At 31.4% G+C, this 10805-nt stretch overlaps 2 protein-coding genes and 1 long non-coding RNA gene across 5 annotated transcripts; 2 read left to right on the top strand and 1 right to left on the bottom strand.

The window, feature by feature from the left end:
* Nucleotides 1-441: 441 nt before the first annotated feature.
* LOC139089422 (uncharacterized) lies at nucleotides 442-3092 on the bottom strand. Of its 2 annotated transcripts, XR_011544295.1 has the most exons (3): nucleotides 2931-3092; nucleotides 625-751; nucleotides 442-555 (listed from the first exon to the last, which is right to left on the bottom strand). It is a non-coding gene; the product is annotated as an uncharacterized lncRNA (long non-coding RNA). The 2 variants fall into 2 exon arrangements; XR_011544294.1 differs by lacking the exon at nucleotides 442-555 and having other exon boundaries at nucleotides 615-751.
* dah (discontinuous actin hexagon) lies at nucleotides 695-3887 on the top strand. Its single transcript, XM_070638966.1, has 5 exons — nucleotides 695-846; nucleotides 912-1060; nucleotides 1146-2531; nucleotides 2949-3158; nucleotides 3228-3887. Exons 1-5 carry the CDS (start codon nucleotides 812-814, stop codon nucleotides 3335-3337), a joined length of 1890 nt encoding a protein of 629 aa, XP_070495067.1. The 5' UTR covers nucleotides 695-811; the 3' UTR covers nucleotides 3338-3887.
* A 779-nt stretch (nucleotides 3888-4666) lies between these two features.
* On the top strand, nucleotides 4667-10635 carry HDAC6 (histone deacetylase 6). 2 transcript variants are annotated; one of them, XM_070638867.1, is made up of 10 exons: nucleotides 4667-5017; nucleotides 5767-5943; nucleotides 6008-6544; nucleotides 6878-7120; nucleotides 7315-7374; nucleotides 7505-7701; nucleotides 7774-8106; nucleotides 8342-9578; nucleotides 9640-9727; nucleotides 9857-10635. In XM_070638867.1, exons 1-10 carry the CDS (start codon nucleotides 5015-5017, stop codon nucleotides 10174-10176), a joined length of 3195 nt encoding a protein of 1064 aa, XP_070494968.1. In that variant the 5' UTR covers nucleotides 4667-5014; the 3' UTR covers nucleotides 10177-10635. The 2 variants fall into 2 exon arrangements, with proteins under 2 accessions (XP_070494968.1, XP_070494969.1); XM_070638868.1 differs by lacking the exon at nucleotides 7315-7374 and adding an exon at nucleotides 7201-7260.
* Nucleotides 10636-10805: the final 170 nt, after the last annotated feature.

Below are 10805 nucleotides of genomic sequence, written 5' to 3'. Positions count from 1 at the left end.
AATAACTTTGAATGAATGGCGATCTATTGTTTGAGAACCAATACTTATAAGGAATGAAAAATATGTGTAAACACACGAAATAATTCGGGACATATTTGATCGTGTCGTGCTTTCGTTAAGTTTTTTTCGTCAACTTTTTGTGCAATTAATTATATTTTTTACTGATTTTGTAAGTATTTTTTACTTTCTTAACAACATTAATCATATCATATGCTGCTTAAGAATCAATTTCATGTAAATTTCTGTAAATTACAGCTTAAAAATGTCTCAAAAGCAAAATCCGAATATTCGCTATGAAGGAATCAATTCCGATGGAAATAAGTACACTGTGTACAACGATGGGAGATATAGATACGTAAATACTAATGCTGAAGGCAAGAATACGTCCTCATATTATAATGCTGGCAATGGACATGCTTTTTATCATAAAAATAATCCAGAAGGATATAGTTTTCATGAAAATGCCAATAAAGGATATCGTGACTATAAGTTCAAAGTTCCAGCTGAAAAAGGAAGTAAATCTAATGCCAAAGACACTAAGTCAGTTCATATTTCCTGGTGAAAAATAATATTAATCTGAAAATTTCATAACTGCTAAATATTATTTAAATAAATGTATTGAACCTGAATTTGAATTTTATTTGACCGTTAAAACCGCGCTAGAAACGTTAAGTTGGTAGTTCCTTTCCCCATGTTATTTAGTCAGTTTAAGTCTTCATTTCAAACTCGAAAAACGTCTTTTGAACATAAACTTGCAGCATAAATAAAAAAAATCATTTTTTTGTGTTAATTAAAGTAGAATAGTGACAAAATGTTTGAGGAAATTGAAGATGAGAAAGGATATCGGTAATAAAAGCTTGAATTTATAGTGTAATTAATATATTTATAAGTAAATTTCATGTTATTCACAGATATTTTTTAAATCGTGACGGAAAAAGGCAGAAAGAATGTCCAATTTTAATAAGCATTATTAAAAATATCAAAGCAAATTTTCATGACATTAAATACAGCACATATCGATGTGTTGTTAAACTAAAGAAATTAAAACGTGAATTATTCAGTAAGTCGCAATAACATAATATTCCAGAAAACTGATCGCATCAACAAGTGGTTCTTCTTCTTATTTCTTTTTTCCCTTTCTACAGCATATTGCATATCGTATAGGAATGTTGTATCTATTATACAAAAACATAAGAACGGATCAATGCAAACACAGAGTATAAGCCCTAAACAGTTGACTGATATTGTTTATGATATTTTCTTTGCGACGCAAAAGGCTGGATTTTATTTCGATAATAAGGCATTTCGACTAGAAATGGCAGTTACGATATTAACGAATTTAATATGGAATATCTTTGACTCGAAAAGAATGCAGAATATCTCATTAATGGAATTTAAATTGGCTATGCTGGTACTTTGTGAATTGGAACCCCTTAATACATTTAATCAGATAATTGATGCACATTTTGAGATGGCTAAGGACTTTAATCACTGCATTACTAAGCCAAGATTTGAGGAATTCATTAACATATTCGGAAAGATCCTCAGTTACTTAGGCGAACCACTCTATTTTGACCAGAAAGTCATCTCAGACATATTAATTGAAGCATTTGCAAACTCACCTGGCATCAATGGCATTTGTCAATACAATTTTTATAGTTTGTGGACATCTCATCAAAATACGAAATTCTCAACATATACAAACATTTTCCTACTTTTAATACGCTTCAAAAAATCGGAATCGATTATTCATCAAAACGAATGTGCTGGATGTAAGAAATTTCCAATTACTGGTCTGCGTTACAAATGTCAAAAATGTAAAGGAATGTCATTGTGCTTTAAGTGCTTCAGTAAAGGATTTACAAACAAAAGACATTCATTTGGACATAGATTCTTTGAATTGACATCAAATGAGAAGGAACATGGCAAGATGTGCTCGATATTATTAAAATTCTTGAAAATATTCAAACGAACATCGAGTACGGCAAGTCTTAATCAGAGTCTGCATTCAAATAACGATCACGATCAAAATACTGAAAATAATGGAAATACGAAATTAATTGAGGATGAACATATTGAATTGGTGCAAATTGACGATGACATGGAGTGTGGCACATCCATTCATTATAGACAACGTCGTGGGACAATCAGATCTGAGATATTTAACAATTCAGAAAATTTGCTCATTTTGCAACGAAACTTGATGGACAAATTGTTAAATGCTGTAGAAAATCTTAAAACGGAGACCGAAAGCTTCCAGAAAATGTCGAATGAAAACAAGAAAATTATTGCATCAGACACGGAATTCGAAAAGTACTTAAATTCTCATGGACAATTTTTGTTTGAGCAGGTTGAAATTTTGAAGCAGATTCATCAAGCCACGATTCAATCATTCTCATCCAATCAAAATAATAAGACTATTAAATCATTCTCTACACCGACAAAGTCAATTTTCCTCCCATCTTCAACTCCGTACAATACTGCTAAGGAAAAACCTAAGCTTATGGTTGATCCGATTTTAGCTAACTCAAGTGAGTATTCTTAACGAACTTTTAATATTTAAATTTATAACGGTTTTGAAAGATTTGAATTTTTAACGAAATTTCAAAATTTGAATTTTAACGAACATTCAAAATTCAAAAGTTTTCGTTAAAAATCCAAGACAAAAATTTGAATTCTGAAAAACCGTTAGAATTCAATATTTGCGGAACCGCTACAGAATTATAATTTCAAGAACCGTTAGACACGCGTAAGACTTTCTCAGAAGCGATTTATTTATAAAAAATCAAAACAAACTTTTACTGACCAAGAAGAATGCAAAACGTGCCAGTAAGCATATGATTCGAAAGACTTTTTTTAATAACCGGCTTCGAAACATGAGAAAAACAAAACAACATGCTGAAATGTAGGACAATAAACAATTTACTTACTCTTTTTTTCCTCCCCAGTTAATGGATACGAATTAAACAAGTCGTATGTTGCGAAAGATGAAGAATATTCCATTAGTGATATAAGTACATTCTTCCAAACGAAAATACCGTCAAAACAACACGGCAATAATAATAATAACGGTCTAAAGAGGAACGATCTCGACCAAACTGAAAGTAAGATTGAGAATTTCAAGAGATTATTTGCCGAAGTTAAGGACATAATTGATGGTGAGTATTTATGAATGGAAACAGCAATTCATTCATCATAATAACAACAATTGTTTACTTATTTTGCAGATTCCTATAGTGACAATATCGAGCTCGCACGTACAACCGAAAAGTTTTCAAAAGCACTTGATCAAATACTGGAAGATGAGGAAAAGAAGCGAAAACAAGACGTTCACTGATATTTACTGAAAATTTCTGACATTTTTATTTTAATTTATGTAAACATTGTCATTTGATTACTTAATTTTCGTGTCTGTTTGAGTATGCTGAGATTAATCGTGCATTGCGTAATTACTTTTAAAATATATTGTGGATTATTATCGCAAAATCCAGTTAATCGACCCACAAAAACAAGTATTGTTTTGGATTAAATCTTAATAACTGAACAAAATCGAGTATTCACCGTCCTTTGAGTATTATTGTTGGTTGTGGAACTGATTGAAATTTTTAGCACATTAATCATTAATCTCAGCACTCAAACTTTACTTAAGACAGCATTTAATCAAAAAATGTGGCCTTAAAAACTTAGCAATTAAGTTTAGATATTAAGTACGGTTGAGGAGCTTCCATAGTTGACAATTCATAAATTGTCACGAATGACTTTAAATTCTAAGTTAAGTTGAAGATTATTTGCACCAAAATAGATATTAAGCAAGGAAAGTCATTTCTTATTTCATGACAATTTAATAGATTTATATTAGTAATAAATGCACAAAATTACAAATTAAATAGCCGTCTTGAAATTTGATATACTTAAAAATTATGTTGATTTTCTTTCAGGTTTATAACGATCGGCTCAAGTTTCAGTTCCTGTCAGAATAAATGCTAACAACCAGAAATCGGATTTTAATTGGAACAATAAATTGAATAAATTTATTTCTAATACCAGTGGGATATTTAAATTATTATAGTTGATGTCGATTGTGTGCAATAGAGGCATTAAGCGCATGAAGCAACTGAAATCTCATTTTGACAGTCAATGTTTTTAACGAACATTTAAAATTTGAATTTGAAAACCATACAAATGTTTCTGAAAAATTTCAAATTTTATAAAGTCGTTAAAATTTTTCAAATAAAATTCATTCAAAACGAAATCAACTTCAGAAAGCGATTGTACAACGTAGCTCTAAAGTCCTTGAAAAGATCAGATTATAATCTGATAAGCTTACAAGATTACACAAACATACAATATTACTGTAGATCACATGCCCAAGTCATTATTCATCATTATTTTGTTTACATCTCAATCTCCATATATTATCATAAACAAAGCATACCATGGAGCTCGAATTATGTACCGCAAGCTATAAAGAAGAAAAAAGTTTAAAATATAAACAACATTAACAACAACAACAAAGTATGAGCCGTAAACACGTGTTACCTTAAGAAATTCGTTGAGAAAAAAAGTCCGTTACGCTCCCGCCGTTTTGAAAGATTTGAATTTTAGCACAGACACAGTGTTCCCCTGAAAATGACGTCATTTATTATTGAAAAATTGTATATTTCTGAAACTCATCATGTTTCGTATTTTATTAATTAAACTGCTGTCCTAGAAGTATATTGTGAGATTATTGAGCGAGTATCGTGATAACAAGTGCGATAATAATTTGTGGAATATGAAGTTTACACCATTCAAGTGATTTAATATGGAATAAACATTAAAATTGTTTTTAATAAAATTGTGTAGGAACAAAGAATTTAAAAATATAAATTATTAAATACACCCACGATTAAATCCAAATAGAGATACATTAATCAAGCAGTGGATAAATTCATTTGTACCAATTGAAGTGAATAAATTAAAATAAAAAGAAGTTTTATCAATACAGGGAAATTATTGGAAAAATAACAAGAAGATGGTAAGTGTAAATACATAAATCTCAACTTCCCATGATTTTTTTGAGCGCCAAACTGTTTATTTTACGAATTCATCTATTAAAGTGCTTTTTGTTGCCATTGATTACTGTGTTAATTAACTGTTAATTTCATTTTCTACAACTTTATAACTAATATCTCTATATGTGATGCTTATTATTGCTTTTGTTATAGCACGGTACATAAATTATTACTATTGTGCTGATTGTAATGCTGAAAACGCTTTTTCATTGAGAATATTGATTAATTTGATTGAAAAAAAATATTTTTAAAATTTAACGATCATTTTGAATTTGAAATATTTAACGAAACATTTTGTGTCAGGAATGATAAATTTTGAATTTCAAATGACCGTTTATCTTTAATTTGAGAATTCATTTGATCTCGCTTAGCAATTAAACCGCATAGAACCACTTGAAATGTCAATTAACTGTTCTGTGTTAAATGAATTACGACACTTTCCACCTACCTACAGCATAGAGTGTTTTATTTCTTATCAATTCAACCTTGATTAAGCTTATTTAATTGCACATAAAACCGGCTGTTGGAATAATATGATAATACAGACGTTTTGTCTATGAGATATTACTTAATACAGTTAATAATAAACACCTAAATAGATAGATAAATAGATTAACTTTATTTACTGGATCTCAATACAAATTGAAGCCAAGCATAAAATGAACAGTAAATCACACAATACTAACATAAAACCACCATATTATTATTTCAGCAAAAGACTGTGATTACACGCAAAGATGCTCAGGAAGCAAAAATAAAAACAAGATCAATGGCAAAAGAAAGTGAGAAAAAAGTTTCACTAATGGAAGCAAAGCGTAATAGTCGCCAAAAAATGCTATTAAAAGGGAATGACATTAGTACAACAGCAGTCAAGGATATTTATGGAAATGTAAAGTTTCACTTGTTTAATTTTTTAATATCATTACCATAAACGTAAACATTTCATTTGATAGGCATTAAGCTCAATAAATATGGTTCGCGGTAGGAGTGGAGTTATTTACGATGAGTCAATGACTCAACATTTCTGTCTTTGGGATAAAAATTATCCAGAATGTCCCGAAAGATTTACATCTGTGATAAATCGCTGCAACGAATTGAAATTGTTTGATCGATGCATTGAACTCAAACCGAGATTAGCGACCAAAAAAGAAATTTTATCGGTGCATACTGAGGAGCATTATGACTTGCTGCAAACGACCCGTGATTTTAAAACTGAGGACCAATTAGAAGATCTCTGCTCACATTATGATGCAATTTTTATGAATAATTCTACATTCGACCTTGCACTTTTGGCTTGTGGCTCAACTATTGAACTTGTTGACAATATTTTAGACGGCAAAATACAGAATGGAATGGCAATTATACGACCGCCCGGTCATCATGCTATGAAAGCTGAATATAATGGATATTGCTTATTTAACAATGTCGCTGTGGCTGCAAAACATGCACTAGACAATAAAGGAGTCAAGAGAATATTAATTGTTGACTGGGTAGGTAGATGATGTTTGCATATTTGTTTAATGGTTCCTGTGCAATTATTTTGTGGCTTAATTTTCAGAATTTTTAACGGTTTTTGAGTTTTTGAAAATTTTTATTTTTGTGTCTTGGATAATTTTCAAAAATTTAACGAATATTTTACTTAATTCAAATAAATTAAAACCGCTAAAAAGTCCTTCAATATTGACGATCTAAAAATCAGTTTTGAAATTGATCAAACAGTCAAAATAGCAAAATGATTAGCATAGCAAATGAACCGTAAAAAGCCCCCACAAAAAGAAATCAATTAAACTAAAAGAAAAACATTTTTATTATTTTTTTCTAAGGACGTTCATCACGGCCAAGGCACACAAAGAGCTTTCTATGACGACCCACGTGTTGTTTACTTTTCAATTCACCGATTTGAATTTGGAACATTTTGGCCAAATTTACGTGAATCAGATTTTGACTATATTGGATGCGGAGATGGAGAAGGAAAGAATATAAATGTTCCACTAAATAAAGTTGGCATGACGAATGCCGACTATTTGGCAATATTTCAACAGATTTTGATGCCAATTGCAGTCGAGGTAAATAGATATAATATCCGATAACATTTTATGTCATCATCATATCATTTCAATCAAAAAAATCAATTCCATTCATTTAGTTCCAACCAGAATTAATTTTCATATCAGCGGGCTACGATGCTGCATTTGGATGTCCTGAGGTTTGTTTTTAAGGATATTTATTAATTTTTCTTTTTTTTTGCAATTTTTCTCAGTTCTTACCTGAGCTTGTCATTATTTCCTCCGGATTTGATAGTTCGTTGGGCGATGAAAAAGTGTGTATATAGAAAATTCATGGCTCAGGGATTTCTTAACTGTCTTGTGCATGTTTACTTTCGCTTAAATTTTTCATTTCTCTGTAAATTAATTTATCAATTTTCTACATTCTTTGCATGCTCAACACAGGGCGAAATGGAAGTTACGCCAGCTTGTTATTCACATTTGCTTTCACCGCTCATGTCTTTAGCTAATGGTCGTGTTGCTGTTGTGCTTGAGGGCGGATATTGCCTTGAATCGCTCGCAGAAGGTGCTGCTTTGACACTCAAAACACTTTTGGGTGATCCATGTCCAAAAATGGAACCGCTTGAAGCTCCATGTGAAAGGTTTCTATTGTTATAATATTCTTTGATTTTCTATGCTAATTTTTACGCTTCATGTCTTGCTAATATTTTTAGTATACAAGATACAATACTCAATTGTATATACTCTCATCGACAATTTTGGAAGAATTTGTGCCTACAAGACATTTACAATATTGAAGAACTCAATAATGTTAATCCACAATCAAACTTGCATCACGTTCCACATGATAGCTTCATTGGCGGTGATCCAATCCCGGAACGATTTTTAACACGTAATTGCTATCCAGTACAAAATGAAGCATTCAGGAAAAATGTTGCTGATCGCTTAATGAAGTTGAGGTTTTTTACAAATCTATCATTCCCAGTGAATCGAGTGTGCTATGTTTATGATGATGTTATGTTGCAGCATAAGAATAATTTTGAAAAGTAAGCTGGAAACTTTTATTTTATAACGGTTTTTTGAAATTCAAATTTTTTAACGGGTTTCGAATTCAAATTTTAACGAAACTTTTTAAATTTTATTTAACGGTTTTTATCTCCAAGCAAATCTTTAATTAACTTTTATGGACTTTTATAAATCTCAAAGTTCATCTCAGATAAATACTCTCAGACTGCAACAATCTCAAAATTAATTAATCATTCTTATCTAATCTAATTTTAGCGGACATCCAGAACAACCTGACAGAATACGCAAAATCAAGACTCGCTTTAATGAGTATAATTTATTAGACAGAATGAAATATTTACAATCCAGACAAGCAACAGAAGAAGAACTTTTGCTTGTTCATTCCAAATCGCATTTGAAGAACATGCAGGCACTTGAAAAATGCGATAATTTGGCAGCTTTAGGAGAAAAGTACAATTCAGTCTATTTCCATCCAAAAACTTATGAATGCGCCAAATATGCAGCTGGTAGTGTTTTGCAGGTTGTTGATGAAGTTCTTAGTGGACAGTCACTAAGTGGAGTCTGTGTTGTTCGACCACCTGGACATCATTCTGAGCAAGATGAGCCTCACGGATTTTGTATATTTAATAATGTCTCGGTTGCTGCTCAACATGCCATAAAAAATCATGGATTAAAAAGAGTTTTAATTGTGGATTGGGATGTACATCATGGACAAGGAACGCAGCATATTTTTGAAAATGATCCAAAAGTTTTGTACATTTCAGTCCATCGTTATGATGATGGACACTTCTTCCCAAGGAGCACAGACGCTAATTATACAGAAGTCGGAAGTGGAAATGGAAAGGGATTTAATGTTAATATTCCATGGAACAAGAAAGGAATGGGAGATATGGAATATTCCTTAACATTCCAAAATGTAATTATGCCTATTGCCTATGAATTTGATCCAGAATTAGTGCTAGTCAGTGCTGGATTTGATGCAGCTATTGGAGATCAACTTGGAGGATGTAAAGTGAGTCCTGAAGCATATGGACATTTCACACATTGGCTTTCTAGTCTGGCAAATGGAAAAATTATTCTTCTTCTTGAAGGTGGATATAACGTCAACTCAATTTCACATTCTATGACACTTTGTGCTAAAGCCTTACTCGGTGATCCACTGCCAACATTCCAAATATCATCAAGATGGAATGGGATCAATTCAAGTGCATTAGAAACTCTTAAGAATGTTATTAGCACACAAGAAACTTATTGGAAGTGCCTGAAGTTCAACAAGAAATTACCAGATCATGATGTCAATGAGAATAAGTTGCAGGATGATCTTGTAAAAGAGATGGAATCAATAAAACTCGTAGATTCTGATGATAAAGGAAATCAATCACAAAGTTCAAATATGTCTGTGACAAGCAGTTCCGATTCGTGTGAAGCTGGATCTTCAAAACCAGTTGAGAAGAAACAGACATTGACGGATTTCCTTAATGATAATTTGGAGGTGAGTTTGAAGAATTTAGATAGAAAAAATGTTGATATTGATAAGAATATCTTTAATGCAGGCATTGAATAACGAGGAAATGTATGCAATTGTACCTCTCAAGAACTGTCCACATTTATCACTTCTCCGTCCAGAAGAAGCACCTGAAAGTAAGAAAAATTGTTTAAAAACCTTACAATTGTTTCGAAGTAATTTGTAGGGTTTTGACAGTAAAAAATTCAAAATTTTAAAAAACGTTACATTTTCTAATTAAATTTTTTCAATTTTCCTTGTAACAGCAATCGACCACACCAGTGAATGCACAGAATGTCACACAGCAATAGAAAACTGGGTCTGCCTGATTTGCTACAAAACCTTTTGCTCACGTTATATTAATGAACACAGTCATTTACATTTCATATCGTCTGAAGAGCCATTAACACTAAGCTTTAGTGACTTATCAGTTTGGTGTTATAAATGTGAAGCATATGTCGACAATCCACAGCTCTACAAGTACAAAAATCTCGTCCATCGAAGTAAATTTGGCGAAGATCTTGTGTGGAGTTATGGCGATATTCACATTGACTTGACACAAATGGACGAAGACGACAGTGAATGATATTTATTTAAATTTTTCCCTATTGCCTTAATTTTCCTACTATTTCTCACGAAACTTGTTACGGTCGGGTTTCGTGATTTATTATCGAGATTCTTTATTTATTAACTGAAAATACTTATGTCCTCAACTTTGTTTCCTTAACAATATTGTTGATGATTTTATAAATATTGCAACTAATACCTCCGGTTATTGACGGTACAATCGCAGATTAATAAATATTTTACACGATAGAACTTTTTTTTCATATTTTTAATTGTGGATTGAAATTGAATTTTATTTCCGATAACAGAGAAAGTATTAATTGTAACCAAAGCTAATGATTCTTGCTGATGATGACTAAAAGGCATGTAAAAAATTGGAGTTAACCAAAGTAATTTTATTAATTAATGATAATAAAATTTTTTGTTTTGTATTGTTTATATTTAATTAATAAAAGTACATTTAATGTTTACACAATAATTGGTTGTTCTTACTCGACTTAATGCTATGGACGAACGTTCATTAAGTATGTATTTTTAGTCCTAATAGAGCTCTAATAGAAAACTTCAGCATACAAAGTGATTATGGGGGAAAGAGAATTTGGTCAAGGAGTCAATTTTACCCTTTTGTAATCAGCTTGCGGATCTCTT

The sequence above is a fragment of the Chironomus tepperi genome, unplaced genomic scaffold (genome assembly GCF_022539635.2).
Source record: "Chironomus tepperi strain 1889 unplaced genomic scaffold, CSIRO-AGI_Ctep_v1 contig_177, whole genome shotgun sequence".
NCBI lineage: Eukaryota > Metazoa > Arthropoda > Insecta > Diptera > Chironomidae > Chironomus > Chironomus tepperi.
This window is presented reverse-complemented; position numbering and strand designations above follow the sequence as displayed.

Bases quoted from the DNA above. Each gene is read 5' to 3' on its own strand.
- dah (XM_070638966.1), top strand. From the start codon at position 812: ATGTTTGAGGAAATTGAAGATGAGAAAGGATATCG. The intron at 847-911 runs GTAATAAAAGCT...TGTTATTCACAG, and splicing joins GAAGATGAGAAAGGATATCG to ATATTTTTTAAATCGTGACG. The intron at 1,061-1,145 runs GTAAGTCGCAAT...CCCTTTCTACAG, and splicing joins ATTAAAACGTGAATTATTCA to CATATTGCATATCGTATAGG.
- HDAC6 (XM_070638867.1), top strand. The intron at 5,944-6,007 runs GTAAAGTTTCAC...TTCATTTGATAG, and splicing joins TCAAGGATATTTATGGAAAT to GCATTAAGCTCAATAAATAT. The intron at 7,375-7,504 runs GTGTGTATATAG...TGCTCAACACAG, and splicing joins GTTCGTTGGGCGATGAAAAA to GGCGAAATGGAAGTTACGCC.